The following is a 15,918-nucleotide window of genomic DNA, read 5'->3' as shown; positions in this document are numbered from 1 at the left end:
TTCACCTCAGCCATATCCATTCTTTACAGAAAATTTTATTATCGTCTGATCTTTTCTTGGCACCATACCTATCCAACTCCACCTCATCCCCTCTATTTCGTTCACCCGCATGCCCATTGAAATCCACTCCAATCGCCACTGTCTCTACCTTGGGTACACTCTACCACTTCATCCAACTCGCACCAGAAGTCTCCTTTCTCATCCATCACTCGCCCAACTTGCAGGCCATATGCACCTTCATCATCACCTTCAGTATCCTGCTCTGTCCGACACTTGTTTTGTTTTTTTTTACCTTCAAAATACTCTTGACATAACGTTCCTTTTAGGATAGACCCGGCCGAATATCTCTTTCCATCCGCAACCCCATATAATAATTTGAATCCACCTCCAATCCACCTGGCCTTACTCCCCTTCTATCTAGTGTCTTGCGCACACAGTATATCAAGATTCCTTCTCCATCACATGAAATGTATTAATACTTTTGTGAATGATGTTGGAACAGATTTCTACCTCTTATTTGGACTGTAAAGAGAACTGTGCTGCTTGAACTCTTAAATGTTGCATTAAATTGTGAAGAGTTGGTGGATTTTAGTTATTTCTAAAGTAACTGAGTAAAAATATGGATCCTAGTCCCATCCATTTTCTTAATCCTGCTAATATGATAAATGGTACTGTAAATATTTTTTTTCTACTGGTTATGGATTCACTGAGCTCCTCTGTCATCAACTGAGGGCATGAATCTATAGTGACATTGTACATAGCCAAAATATGTGGTGAAACGATGTGTGCACAGCACCAGCATCTCTTATAGGTGAAAGTGGGCTTGGACACAGGTTCGTTATTTTGTGTGCGCACACATAATTTAGCAAGTTGCATCACTGAATGAGTGCAAGTGAACTGCAATATTTTTCTATAAGCGTACTGCAGCATTGCCAGCATTGTTTTCAAATCAAAATATATTCTTGTACTGGAGTAGTTCTCATGATGTACTAAAATGGCAGTTGTCAGAAGTTGCTGATATGAGAATCAGTGCTTGGAACATCAATACATCTTGCACTGATACTGATTCAGAAAGAGGTTTAGATTACAGAAAGCAGGTGATGCACAGTTGTGGATCTAACATTGCTGTCAACAGCAGTCCCCTAGTGTACAGTGATACCTTGAGATACGAGTTTAATTTGTTCCGTGACCGGGCTCGTAAGTCAAAATGCTTGTATCTCAAATCAATTTTCTCCATTGAAATTAATTGAAATGAGATTAATTCACGCCAGCCCCCAAAAAACCACCCCAATTTTTTTTTTTTTTTTTTTAAATGTTTTCAACATACGAAAAATGTATTTATAATGAACAAATATTGGATACAAACAAAAAACCCAATACATAAAAGAGAATCTAAAGAAATAAACAGATGTTGGCGAAGCCGATTAGCATATTGTAATGTTTTTTTCTTTCACTTCACTTTTTACTTAATTTAATTTTTCACTAGTTTTTTTTTGTTTACCACGCTTTCGTCACTTTCATTCTCGGGGCGTTTCAATAGAAACCTGTCCAAGGAGCTTTGTTTAGTCCTCCCCTTTAGAAGGTTTCTGAAATGAGTTAGGCAACTATCATTAAATAGCGCTGGTGCGTGATCAGTTACAACTTTTTCAGGGCGTTTCTTTTCTTTAAAGTTCAAAACTTTTTTTCTACATTGCAAACACTTCCTTTATCTCACTTTAAGAGTGAACCTCCGTATGTTGCTGCGTCTGTAGTTCCGTCAACTCCTCTGTCATCAGTTCCCCAGAATGTATGGCGACAAGCTCTTTGATGGCTCGTATTTCGAATTTTGGCTTGTAACTCAAGGCAAAAAATCGACTTGGTGATGGCTCGTATCTCAAAACTCGTACGTTGGGGCACTCTTATCTTAAGGTACCACTAACTGTGAATCAGCCAAATTCCCAATGCTTGACTGTCTGGACATATCATGTCTGTCCGTGCTATGTCTGTACAGTGTGAGTGTTTACAACTGTAGGGGATATTGTCATAGCAGAGAAGTCTCCGCTTAAATTGATAAGTCTTCATATATCCAGTCAAGACCCAAAGCTAATGGGTCAGTAAGGCATTCAGGCAGGAAATAAAAGGACAGCCATTGTTTGAAAGTGTTAAATCCATATCCCCAACCCTATTTATTTATTTATTTTTAATTTCATTCTCAACCTTGTGGTAGTAAACCCAATTTGGAAATGATGCATTTGTGGCAGATTGCTGTTTTTTAAAGAAAAATAAAGTTAAATTTAACCTTCCTAATTTTTTAAACAAAATATAAGGTAGATTGACTAATTTAATAATCAGAAATGCTGAGCGAAGAAATCAAGTTGTGTGTTAGAATATCTCTCTCTTTTGGTAACTATTGTTTCCTTGTTAATTCCAACCATGATAAACAGACTTATGAAATACCTATAGTGAGAATCAGAAGTCAAGCTGCATAATGTTTTGTAAGATTTCTCAATGAATATCGTGCTACTTTTTAATTTCTTTTATTTTAGTGCAGTAGCATGATTATGTATATTTATCTAAGTGAGAGAATTTCAACTAGTGTGGTGTCGAAATAGTGTAGCGCATCTGGGTGTAAACCTAAAAGCACCAAGTTCTGCATTCGCTATGTTGCAGAGCACACGTCTCCTGGCTCCTGGAGTCCTTTTGCCAGGCTGTGTGGGTAAATTTTGCAGAAATATATGCAAGTTTTTTCATTACACATAAGCTACCAAGCAGCATGGTAGACAGTAAGAATTTAGGGATTTCTTAAAGCTAGACTTGTGTTTTTGTTTTTTTGTTTTTTTTTTTTATAGAAGAGTTATATGGGTAGGACTGGAGTGATTTGTTGGACTTAATGGCCTATTCTCTTCTAGATTGCTAATGTTTAGAATGTTTTTGGTTAGTAAAATAGTGGAACTTTGGGAAAGACTAATCTAAATGAAACCTTCACTGATGGTGGGTGTTTTTGCATCGCTTTGTTTTCAATGTGAAATGTTTTATTTGTAGCATTAACTTACATTTGTTTAATGTATCTTTTTACATTGCAGTACAGAGATATATGTTTCTTTATACTGTATTTTAGTTGTTAAAGCTGTGTTTTCTGTAAACTAACACATTTGGGCAGCTGTTTGGGGCCTTAATTAGCAAAAAGTGTAAATCGCCAACAACTCTCTACATAAGTATGTATTCACATTTTCATTGTTTTCTGTTCTTGACTTTTTAAATTTGTTTTGCAGATGAAAAACTAGAAGATTTAAAGTCTCAAAAGAAGAAAATAGTAAGTTTCTTTTGACTCTGAATTTAATTATTTTGAGATAAAGAACACAAATATTTAAAGGGAAAATGTGGATTGATAATCAAAGTGCCCTGCCTCTCTTTAAAATAATTGAAGGTGTGCTGAACATATTTTCTGGAATATTGTTTACCTGCCCACTTTAAACTTTCATTTTAGCAATATTTTTCCAAAAATATGTTGTTGGCCATTAATCTTAACGTGTACATTGTGCTCTTGTTACTGTTTATTATAGTGGGATAAAATGGAGAGGGGTTGGATTGAGGTGTTGAGGTTTGGGACTCGGGAGAAAGGGAATTGATCTGAGTGAGTGCCTGAGGAAGATGAGACCAAGGATAGCTAAAGTGCCAAGTGGGCTTCCAGTACAGAGAAGAGAGTGAGTGAGTGTGGAGTGTGAACCTAACTAAGGTAGGAGGAGATGTCTGGATTTGCTGAATAACTAAAGGGCAGAAGGTAGCTGGTGTAGATCTCTCCACGTTTATTTTTTTTCCAAACAATATTAGTGTAATTGCATACTACAACATTCATTTATATATTTTTATGTGACACAGATCATTTTCAGTATTGTTTTATATATATATTTGCCTTGCGAGTTATCAAAGTTTGTCATGTTTTTTGTAAGCCACAAAAATATTCCCATTTAATTGTTCACAGCTGACTTGTGAATAACCTGAAACCGTTAATGTCAAGTTCGTGAATCAGGAGGGAGTGAATGTACTGAACATGGCAAAGTTGGCTTTTGCATTTCACTTAAATATCACATCAAAAATGAGCCCCACAGATAGGCAGTAAAAATGTGACATTTGATACATGTGGCCAGAATTAATCATTTTATTTTAAAATGTATTTAATTTTGCAGACTATGGGTTAGAGGTGTGGAAGAATGTTTGTTTAATTTTACAGAAGTTATTCAAATGTAGAAAAATGGCTATTTTAATATCTCAAAGTAACTTTTGGCAGTTTTCAAGTCTGTGATATTTTGGATCCTGGCGATGACTGACTGGCTTGCACCTTATTTCAGCCATTTTTAATGCTGTATTGGTTTCATCAGACCGAGTGGAAGAAGCGGGAGGGGGACTGGAGATTTTATGTGAATGTGCAACGTTGAAAAAGGGAGCACAGTACAATTTTAAAAGTAGAGTGTTTGATCAGGATGTAGAAATTTGGATTGCATTTGTCAGTATTGCTGCCAAGGAAAGTAAGTTGTATCCTTCTGGCTGACTCAGATATGATTTACTTGGTGCCAAAATCATTTTGATGAATCATTCTGAATGCTGGTGACTTAAAACAAGGAATCAAGTGTCTATTGGGCATGTTCCGTTTTTGGACATTACAAGCTGGACTTGCTGTAGCCAGATCATGACTTTAAATATAAACCTAGTGCAGAATCCTATTAAGTTTTACCTTGTTTTACAGCCACATACAAGCCTGTTTTGTTTGGTTTTCTTGGCTTTTAAATTTTTCTTTGCCAAAGGATGATGGCCCAAGTTTGAGTCCTTTTGCTTCCTGTTTTGCTATGTTTGTGAGACATGAGTGCTATCCAGTAACCTGAAATGAAGAAAGCACTTCTTTGGTGTACTGTCTCTCTTCAGAGAATCCTTGGGTGCCACTGGTTTGACTTTGTGTCAAATTAGCGGTTTCTCACAGAGTCCCAAATGAGGCACATTACCTAGATTGTGAGGTTGTGTCAGTTATGGTACTACAGCCATATGGCCTGCATCCCCTAGGGTGAGCCAACTCTCTGGGTCCTCCTTGTTAAGAACCCGAGTGGCTAGACCAGACAAAGGTTATGTCCTACATGACGCCTGGTTATGGCAGATCATTTCCTTAGGGTGGAACTGGACTGCATGTCTGCCTGGAGGGTTGCCAACCAGGATCCTGAGCTGTTTAGTCATGTGGTGGGTTCGGAAATGTGCTGTTTCCCAGTGCTTACTCTCCAACCTGACTTGACCTTTTCTTTTAGATAGTTACTTTATTAATCCCAAGAGGAAATTCATATACTGCAGCAGCGTACTGATAAAAAAAAAAATATTAAATTAAAGAGTGATAAAAATGCAGGTAAAACGGACAATAACTTTGTATAATGTTAACGTTTACCGCCCGCACCCCCGGGTGGAATAGAAGAGTCTCATAGTGTGAGGTCTCCACAGTCTGTCAGTGGAGCAGGACGGTGACAGCAGTCTGTCGCTGAAGCTGCTCCTCTGGAGATGATCCTGTTCAGTGGATGCAGTGGATTCTCTATGATTGACAGGAGCCTGCTCAGCGCCCGTCGCTCTGCCACGGATGTCGAACTGTCCAGCTCCGTGCCTACAATAGTGCCTAGCCTGCATTTTGGGAGCATCTGTAAAATTTTTACCTTTCCTTCAGGGACCATCTATGTAATGTTTGCGTTTGATGTGCATGCACCTTGAGAGATGTTAATATACAGTACTCTTTTTTTAACAGAATACATTTTCTTACATTCTTTAGGTCTTAGCACTGGCATTTTACTAAGCTCCACATTAATTAACCATTGAGAAAGAATGTAACCCCTCTGGTATACCACTACTTTGCTTATTTTTATTGCACCTCTGACTAAATTTTAATTTTAAGTATGCTGGTGCATTCTTTGGCTGGTTAATTATAGACCCCTCGGCGATGCCTGTGAATTCTGTAGCTTTTGGGGAAATTTTGACAAACATTTTTATAAAAACACATTTGTAATGCATTTTGTGAGTGCTCATGCTTTTTTACCCCTGTGCTTTCTTGTAATTTATTGGTTCACTAACTGTATATCAGTTATGGTTTTACCAATCTATTAGTTTGAAAATAATCAAGTCAAATCTCTGTTGTTGTATCATTTAATACAAATGTATAAGTGAGTGAAAAACTTGCAATGCCTGCAGTAGTAGAGCAGTATTAACTCAATAGACTGTGCATAATACATTTAAATATGAATTCACCAGTCACACACTGTCTTAAAAATAAACTGTTAAACATTGTTAAATTCATACTCTACAATACATACTAACAACACAAAAAAATGTGTTGCAATAGAATGCCTTAGATGACAGCATTGGTCATTAATTTTCCTGGCTTTCCTTACTCACCGTCTAACATATGCCTTGTATGTTGGGAACTTCAACTCCAGTGATTTGTTGGGCACTACCCCCTGCAAGGCTTTTCGATTGATGATAGTGCAGTTCCTATACCAGACTGTGAAAGCATCCTAACTAGACACATCAATGCTGCAGGAGTATAATGATCTGAGGGTCCGAGGGCCCTAGGTAGTTTTTGTAGTTCTGCTTATATTGTGGTCACGTTTTAACTTCATACTTTAATATGTATATTGTTACATTCATGTGTATAAGAATAAAACCTTTTCTACATTTATTGGTTCAATTTATGAAAAAAAAGCTTAATGTCACAATTTGCTATAGACAGTACCTTTTTATATATTTTGTTCAAGCTTCCAGAAAGCATCCAGGGCAGAGTAGCTGTAAGCTATAGAAGTATGGTTGTTGACAACTTGTTCAGATTATTCTGTGCAGCTTCTCCTAGCCTTGCTTTGCTTCACTGGTAGAAATTGAGCAATGATGTACACCGTATTCTGCTTTCCTTTGGGTAGGCTTGTTTGTGGACAATTGGAAATTGTTCTGTTTAAAGTGTAGAGTGCATATAAACCATAATGGGGCTGTGCATAGCAGCTTGCATTTGAAAAGAGATAATCTAGTGTCGTATTGTACTGAAGACCGTCTAGATGACAATAGGAGGTAACCAAACAAAAGCGCAAATGTGCTGCTTCTGGATGTGATTTGATGGCAGTCTCAAATTCCAGTGGCACGTTGTGTTCTCTTGAATAATTAAAATAAATTAAAAAATAAATAAATATTTCCTACTTCAGTCTTGAGAATTCCAACTGTCATATTACTTTTCCTGTAAAAAGCAGGTTGCTTTTGTTTTTTTTTTTGTTTTTTTTTTTCTGTGGAAGATTTCTTTTTTTGTAAACTCAAAATTGCCTTGAATCTGCATTATGGTTGTTAAAAGGCAGCTGACAACTGAAAATATTCATACTTGGATACCTTGGTGATTAAATGCACATTAACTGCTTTATATATACACTAAAATGCACCTTGCTTACATCTTCACTCTTTTCAAACAGTCTAGCACTGATATCTGTGTGTATATATAATATATGCATGGGTTTTTTTTTCATTTTTAAATGTTTATTTTAACTGAAGAATATTGCAAATTTTGCCTCAGACCACCACTGTGAGGGGAGTGCTGAAGTAAATGAGATATACGCCTGAAGTCATTATAGGAAGTTTCATAGCTCTTTTTGCCTCTATTGAGTTTTCACAGCTCTTTGCAGCAAGCTAATTGCTTGCTGCTAATAAATAATCTAAAATCAATGCAGACAGCGGTTAATTGGCACAGAGACTTTATTCTGTAAAGCACTCTGCTAACGACCTTCTTTAAATTAATAGCATTAAGTGGTATGAGGAAATAAATCTGAGAAATTGCCTGTCATTTACTGTCATGTCTAATAACTTCCAATAATTATGGCTGATGGATTTTTGCACATTCCATTATCGAAGTTAGTGCACATAATTATTCTCCTCATTATATGTAAACAATTAGCACTATTTGGCATTTCCTTGCAATGAAGCTGTTAAACAAAATTAACAGCCATTATGATTTGTAGATACTTTGCATGCTTGCAGATTCTTAATTTCCTGCTACAGTGTTTTTGTTGTTAGGCTCTTAGTCTTTCATTTTAAGAGAAATATTAAGTTAGTAGTATACAACTTTTATATTTTATGTGTAGTTTAAAATCTTCATTTACATCATTGAGTATGTTCATCACTTATTTACAAACTTAGTGCAAAGCAAGTAATTTATTTATTTTTTAATTAGCTTGAAGAAGTGATGGAAAAAGAGACTTATAAAACAGCCAAATTAATTTTAGAGAGATTTGATCCTGATTCAAAGAAAAAGAATGTAAGTATTCATGTATTTTTAATTTGTGAATTAACTTAATTTTTATAAGTTGGCAGTAAATGTATATGTTTTCTTATTTAGGAACTGGAACAAATCCCAGTAACAGGAGCAGCTTTAACTCCAAGGCCTGGCCAAGGTAGCATACTATAGTAAAAAACAAATTTAAAACTAAATGGTCTAAAGAACAAGAACCTTAAACAGGTTTATTAAAGACTTTTACATATGTCCCCCAACTCCACGTTGTAGTTATTCATTGTTTTGTTTCCTAAATTTGTGTTCACGTTTGCAGATTAGATTTGACGACTTCATGTATGTATGTAATATCTATGTATATATTAAGGCTGTAAGATTTCTAGAAAAGATCAATTAAGATTTTAATTGCAATTTTATTTTATTTTCTAACTTTACTGTTCCTATACTTAAAGAATAAGATTAAAGAATGACATTACTACATTTATTAAATCAGTACAGTTAGTGCTGTTGTCACAGTAGAGTTACAATATACCTTTATATTAAGCAAATTCAACCAAGTGTGAACCCACAATACCTCTGAGTGCATATGGCACAGCAGAACATTCAAATAAATAAAACAAATTTCCTGCCATGAAGTATGAGTAATGATCTTAAAAAAAATTAAATCCATCCATCCATTATCCAAACCCCTATATCCTACCTACAGGGTCACGGGGTCTGCTGGAACCAATCCCAGCCAACACAGGGTGCAAGGCAGGAAACAAATCCTGGGCAGGGTGCCAGCCCACCACAGGGAGAAATTAAATCAGTAATTTGAAATTATTTTTCCATATTAGCTACACATTAAATAAATTATTGAAAAATCCCACCAAAAAAAACTTTTTCACTAAGGCTTACCAGCATACTGACTGTTTTGAAAATAGTGGTAAATGGCAATGGTGCCCATTGTGCAACAAATAAGATTACATATGTTTTGATATTTATGGGTGCTAAGTTAAGTATACCTGTGAATTTTTGAGTTTTATTCAATATACATATGGGATGAAAGACTTTGCTGTCCACTGCACCACAGTGCATATTACATTTAATACGTTTGTATTGTTTAACAGAGTGATATGTTTAGGGGTGTCCCATTTTTGTTGGTGTTTTGAATTGGGGACAAAGGAATGAGAAGCCAAGCAAAATTACCTCTTTTATTGGCTAACTAAAAAGATTAGAATATGCATGCATTTTGTAATCTTTTTTTTTTTGTTTTGTTTTGTTAGCCAATAGAAGTTGTTGTTTTGCTTGACTTCTTATTGCAGCAATAATGGCTAACATGGTACATCACCCTGCTATTACGGACAGAGGAAAGGAAAAGGCAGTATCTTGTCAGTAGTAACAGCAGCAGAGTGTTTAAGAGAGGACCTGTATTTTAATCCATCAAAGTAGTGAATATGATGTTAGAGCAAAACAGTTTGATTCTGTAAGGGACCTGGTAATTGTCAGCTTCTGTAGCTCACACAATGTTAACTTTTTTGCCAAACTGCAAATCACTGTTTTCATCCTGGTTTGTAATTACTGTTTTTCATTGTTAATGATTGTGTGTAAGTGCTGTGGTCATAGTGTTATTGTCTAATGGGTTGGATTGACATGACAAGGTTTTATCTACATTTATATTTGTAAAGTAGTTCGTTGTGTTGTGCGCAATTAATCATGGATATGTATTTTTGTTAAAATAAGTTTCGGTCTTGCCTATAAATTTGTATATACTTGCCTACTGAAAAAGACAAAATCAGACGATAGTGGGTTTTTGTCACGTTATTAGATGGTAATTTTGATGTAAAATCAATTGTCTAGCCTTTTGTATCTTTGTGTATAGCCGAGCAGAAACTAAACCTATTGCTTGTGTGAACTGAAGAAAATTAAGTAGTTTTATTGCATGGGTAGTTTTTGTAAACAAGTTTTACTTTTGTTTGGCAGCGAGTTGGGCTTTATTTACATTAAGAATGCAAGCAGTTCGGTTTTTAAAAGCCTTTTGATATGAGTGATTGGATAGGAAAAAATGAAAATGTTAACATGCTATAAGTTACTTTTCCACTTAAGTCCTACTTCATGCTGTCTTTTCCATCTGTGTCATAACAGCTATTTGACTTGACAAAATTAAGCCATTCATAGCAGTACTAAAATACTAACTGTATTTTTAAGTTTTCTAATTTGCTTAATTTCCTTTTCTTTGGACTTCTCAAGTGTCGAAATTAAGCCTCTTTCATCAATATTATCACACACCTTCTACTCTGACATTTTGTTTTGTCCAGATCTTCGTCAACGTAATATTTCCCAGAGGAATCCAACTGCCTCAACTCCTGTGCCTGCAAATCCCAGTCATGGAGTTGCACTGTCTGTTGTTCCTGGGACCCCTTCCGGGCAGATGACTACTTCTGCTCCAGGTGGGCCCCCAGAACGTCACCCTGCATCAATAGCTCAGCAAAACCTTATGAGACAGGCAATGACACCTGGAACACCAATGCCTGGAATGGGTAAATTTAAATTATATTTCTGATGTATAGACTCAATATTTTAACATTTCTTGGAAATTCTTTTAAGTTCCTAAAGTGAAATTACTTTTTTAAAATTTTAGAATATCACTGTTTTAATGGGCACAAAGCTCAAAACAGTTGAACATAACAAGACCCTTCCTCTCAAGTGTTCCACAGTTTATAATTAAGTATATTTCGGATTAAGGCTGGTGTACCAAACTTGAGGTACATTCATTTGTTGATTTCTAAACTGGTTTACCCTGTGTATCATGGTGTTGTCAGGAGTTTAGCATATTGACTTCTATGACTTCTGTTCATTCTGAATGCTGTAACTGTTAAATGTTTTTGGTTTTAGTTTTAAAAAAATCAGAATTGCAATATCCTGTGACTTGGGGATTAGTTTAATTTGTTTAAATTATGTGCACATTTTTATACAGTGTAGAATTACACTTCAAAAATCAGCATTTTTGGAATTTGTTGATTTTATTTAAAAATTGAAATGGCTATTTCCCAAAACAGCTGGCAAAGATAGTGTTTCATTTTTTTTCATTAGATCATTTATTTGAAGCAAAAACCAATTTAATACAAAGTGAGGTACCACTGTGCTTCCATATGTTGGTGAATTAATAACCAGCAGGTAGTTGAGACTTTGCCAAGCTCTCCAGAAATGACCAGTCGCCTTGTGATGATTGCTCTTTATGTTTAATTATATTAATTACTGCACACCATAACAGCATGAATACCCAGATACATGATTCTGGAGGGATGTCAGTCCATAAGTAATTATTAAAAACCTCTTATGAAATGTCCATTTATGATCTGGCAATTGATTACCCTAAACTGCAATTTTGCTGTGTTGCAGGTTGATGAATTGCATAAATATCAATTAGGCTGTGTTTTTTATGATTAATGTTATGAAATGAACAGAAGGATAGTTTTATGGAAATACTTTTTAAATTCTACCTAATAAGTAGAATTTGATCTTTCATCTGAATGCATAATAGATAAAGCAAGTTTTCCTTAAGTGGAAGCTTTCTTTAATTGATTTTCACTATTGCATAATAAGCTTTTACTTTTTTTCTTGATTAGGCAGACATCCACCTGGACCTCCTCTTGCAAGACCAATTCTCCCACGGGAAAGGGGAGCCATGGATAGAGTGATAGAGTTCTTAGTAGGAGATGGTCCTCAAAACAGGTACTCCGTATCTAGTCCTGTTTGTATAGGTGTAACTTGTTACAGTTCCTTGGTCTTTAGTTTGTGATCATATTTTTAGAATGACGACAAATTTAGATTGCCATCTAAAATTGAAGCAAATTGAGAGTGTTAGTTTTTCTGGTTTGTGTTTGGTTGTTTACTGGACTTGGTAACACTGTATATTGTACTTTGGTGGATCAAGTACTACCTCATAGTACTGGGTTCTAGTTTGTTTCATAGTTGGTGCAGAGTTAGCTTGTCTGTTTCTTACATTAATTAATATATTATTGTGTGTACGTTTTCACAGGAAAAACACTTAATCGTGGTGATCTTATTTTGTCCAAAAAATAATTGGATATAAATTATACTTTCGATATTAAGTCTTGCCAAAAGTGTAGAACATTTTGCCTTTCAAATCTTTGTAGATAGCCATCACAAACTGCTCTTAGTGGTTTGCCTAATTTTTCATCATCTGCTTTTCATTTAATCATGTAATCACTTGCTAAATCTTTGATTCCTAGTGATGAGTGTGTTTTTTTTTTTTTGTTTTTTTTTTAAACTTGTCCTTAGGTATGCACTTATCTGTCAACAGTGTTTTTCTCATAATGGTATGGCCTTGAAAGAGGAATATGAATACATTGGTAAGTCCTAATATGCATTTTTATAGATCTTATCAGAATTTTTTTTTTCCCCCTGATTTTATCATTTTAGCTCCAAATGTTTTTAGAAAAAAATGTACAAAACAAATTAGCCAGAAACGTAGGTTAGAATGTTTAAGGTAAGTGTTCAAATATCTTCAAATGTAGAATCAAAGGTCTGGGTGCTACATACACTTTTATACTGTATTTGCAGGAAATTTCATACAACACACAATTGATCAAATTCTCTCAACTCCTTTTTACAGTTGATGCAAAAAATTAATAGTGGCGACCTGAATCTGTATGTGTATTGTGTTTGATTTGTTGTGCCTCATTGAAGTACGGTATGTCTAGTAAACGGCCGCCTAAACCTGGGGTTGGCTTACATATCTAAAATAAACATTGCTCTTATTGTAAAAGGTTGTTTAAAGCTGTTCAAAAATGGGATTTGTTAAGTTGACAAAAGGAACATCGGAAGTATGACAGTTATTTCTCCATTGTCTTGCCAACTGAGAAGGCTACTTAATAGCATAAGAAACAGAAAATTTGGGGATTTCAGATTAAAAAGTGACTTTCAATGAATTGCTTCAATATCTTGTGTTATTACAGTAGTAGATGCAAGAGTGGAGCAGAAAAATGTGTTTAAGAAGTAGAAATCTTCCCATTTTACTAATGATAAAGATTTTTGAATAGTTCTGGAGTAATATAATGGCAAAAGTAGTGGAAGAAATAACAGCCACTATTTTATAATACATTGTCCAATAAAACAAGAATAAAAAAAAATTAGTTACAAGAAAAAAGTGACAGGCTACCAGGTGTTTGTTTTATAATTAAATGGTGTAGAGTCCTTGAAGTGTCTGTTTTTGCATGTGGCTTTTTTGTTATTTGAGCTTCAAATATATTTTAAAAGTAAGTTTTATATACTTTTTTTTATCTTGGAAGCTTTTAGATGTGCATACTGCTTCTTTCTAAATCCTGCACGGAAAATGCGTCCTCAAGCACCTCGTTTACCTGACTTCAGTTTTGAAAAAAAACCTCTGACAGATTCTCAGGCTTCAGCTGCATCTCCTTCGGATTGCTTGTCTGAGAACCTGCAGTGTACAGGTTTGTAATATCTGATCTTGCAAAAATGTAATTTTCAATTTAATATAAATAAAATATATTGTGGACAATTCAGAATTTAAACTACTTAACCAATATGCAAAAAATCTAATATTGACTTTATTAAAATTTTTTATTGATTGATTAAATTGGTATCTCTAGTATTTTGCACCATTCATGATATTGTAGATCCAGTTATAATTTCTGTAAATTTCTTTGTTATTGTGTAAGGTAATGTTAGTGTAATGTTGGGTGGTTTTGTTAGAGGTCTATGTGAACCATTTAAATAGGGGATTTTTTTCTGTTCCTTTAGAATATTCTGTAGTTTAACCAGTTATGTATATCAATACCATACCTACTAGTTCCTTTTTATACTTCTTTCTAATTAGCTAGGAAAGAAAAGGGGAACATTCCCCCCTGCCTTCAGAAAGGTGAAGCATCGGTACCATTAGCTACAGCTCCTTGGAGTAAAGTTCACAGTTTCACCTCAAACAGTGCTGATCTCCAAGTAAAAGGTTACCATTCTTTATATGGGCTTCTGCTTTTGCTATCACTAAATTAAAATTTTCTATACAGTGAAGGTGATCGTTTTCAGAATCATTTTGTAATGATTCACACTTTAATGAGGTGCTTTGGTGCTTAACAGGTCTTTTGTGATCAATGATGCTATTGCAGTTTAGCAAATTTATTTAAATTGAGATGGGCTTGGCTGGGAAAAACTAGTGGCTTTCTATTTCTGCAAATAAAATGCTTTTTTAACTTTTGAGCTGCATGTCAACTCCTCAAATCCATTCCCATTTTTGAGATTAGGGTTTTTCTGGTGTTTCCCTTTATTTTTGCTATGCTGAAATATGAATTCCGGTCTACCATTCTGTTTTTAAGTAGGAGTGATTATCTTCAGATACTCTTTATAGCCTTTATAATTATCTGTAGGACATAACAGACCAAAACTCATGAAATTAACATTTAAATCTGGCCTGGCTCTTGATGAGGTCTTTATCTTAAAAAAACCAATGCCCCATTTATTAAACTCCTAGATAAATCAGTAGTTTGCTCTGATGGCTAATATGTAGTGCTGATATGCATGCAGTGAAAGCAAGACACAGTGTTAACTGAGTTGTCAATGTCTGGCAAACTTTCTGTGACCCACTTTGTGCTCATTTACATCATCTTTCAGACATATTGTAGAGGTAAAGTCCTGTTTGGTTGTTGAATTCATTTTGGAGTTCTCTTTAATGGTAAGTAATATCATAGGTGTTAGTGCACAATTGCAAAGAATTTTAAAGTAACGTGCTTCAAGCTTTGTTGAATCATAGTGATGAGTTAATGAATGAAATTTATTATCGACCTTGCTGAACAATTCACTTCACTATTTATTTAACCCTAACCCTAATTGTCAGGTTTGTTTTATCTTTTTTTTTTTCCTTTCCCCAACTTGCATTTTTAAAACATAGATAGGTAGAGCTTTGTTTGTCCTTGGGGGGGATTGAGATTTTGAAATTAGTTGAAGCCTGTATTAGAACTATTATTATTATCTATACATATAAAAGGCAAGCCATCACTGTCTCCTCACTAATTCTCCCAATTTCCATATAGGTGGGAAGCTGAAATTATGGCATTCTCATTCCTTGCAGTGTACTTACAAACGTTAGGTATATTTCTTTTCCTATTGCAACAACTTGGGCTAGAGAACGGGTGTACTACCTAAACTGTATATATAGATAGGGAAACCCCTCCTCACTATTTCTGTGACATGCAATGTACGTACAAATTTCCCATGCTTATCCTTTACACTGTACTTACAAACGTTAAGTATGTTTCATTTCGCGCCGTGCCCCTTAATGAACTTCCGAAAATAACGTAGTTTTTTTGGCGTTCTCGCCATTAATGCCATAAGGAGCTTTCGGAACTGACCTCTCCTTTTGGTGGTTTCATTCCTTATTTCCATTAACGGAGGATTTATTTCACAGCAGAGACTCACAAGGGCTGTCCCTTCCTTTTTTCTGTATGGCCGTTGTCCGCGCACCTACCATGTGGCTGGCTCCCTGCCTCTATACATTAACGACATCCCGCGCTCATCTGCCTCCTCACTCATTTCCTTACTTTCCTCAGCTGTTCGTCGTGCTCACTGCTCCCTTCTTTACTCCACCACTTCAAGTCTGTTATTGCTCACCTTCCTTCATGTCTTCCTGCTGGTGACTCTTC

General features: G+C 35.3%; 1 protein-coding gene across 3 annotated transcripts in view; it reads left to right on the top strand.

The window, feature by feature from the left end:
* lnpa (limb and neural patterns a) overlaps positions 1-15,918 on the top strand; it is a 32,477-nt gene that overhangs the window by 13,577 nt on the left and 2,982 nt on the right. Inside the window, exons 6-13 of one of the 3 annotated variants that reach the window (XM_039757689.1) lie at positions 3,252-3,292; positions 8,204-8,287; positions 8,369-8,423; positions 10,558-10,689; positions 11,869-11,974; positions 12,545-12,615; positions 13,555-13,716; positions 14,103-14,228. In XM_039757689.1, coding sequence (XP_039613623.1) covers positions 3,252-3,292; positions 8,204-8,287; positions 8,369-8,423; positions 10,558-10,689; positions 11,869-11,974; positions 12,545-12,615; positions 13,555-13,716; positions 14,103-14,228 — 777 coding nt within the window. Of the gene's footprint in view, positions 1-3,251; positions 3,293-8,203; positions 8,288-8,368; positions 8,424-10,557; positions 10,780-11,868; positions 11,975-12,544; positions 12,616-13,554; positions 13,717-14,102; positions 14,229-15,918 lie in introns of all 3 variants that reach the window. The other 2 variants (XM_039757688.1, XM_039757690.1) reach the window with 2 other exon arrangements.

The sequence above is a fragment of the Polypterus senegalus genome, chromosome 6, assembly GCF_016835505.1.
Source record: "Polypterus senegalus isolate Bchr_013 chromosome 6, ASM1683550v1, whole genome shotgun sequence".
NCBI classification, from domain to species: Eukaryota; Metazoa; Chordata; class Cladistia; order Polypteriformes; family Polypteridae; genus Polypterus; species Polypterus senegalus.
This window is presented reverse-complemented; position numbering and strand designations above follow the sequence as displayed.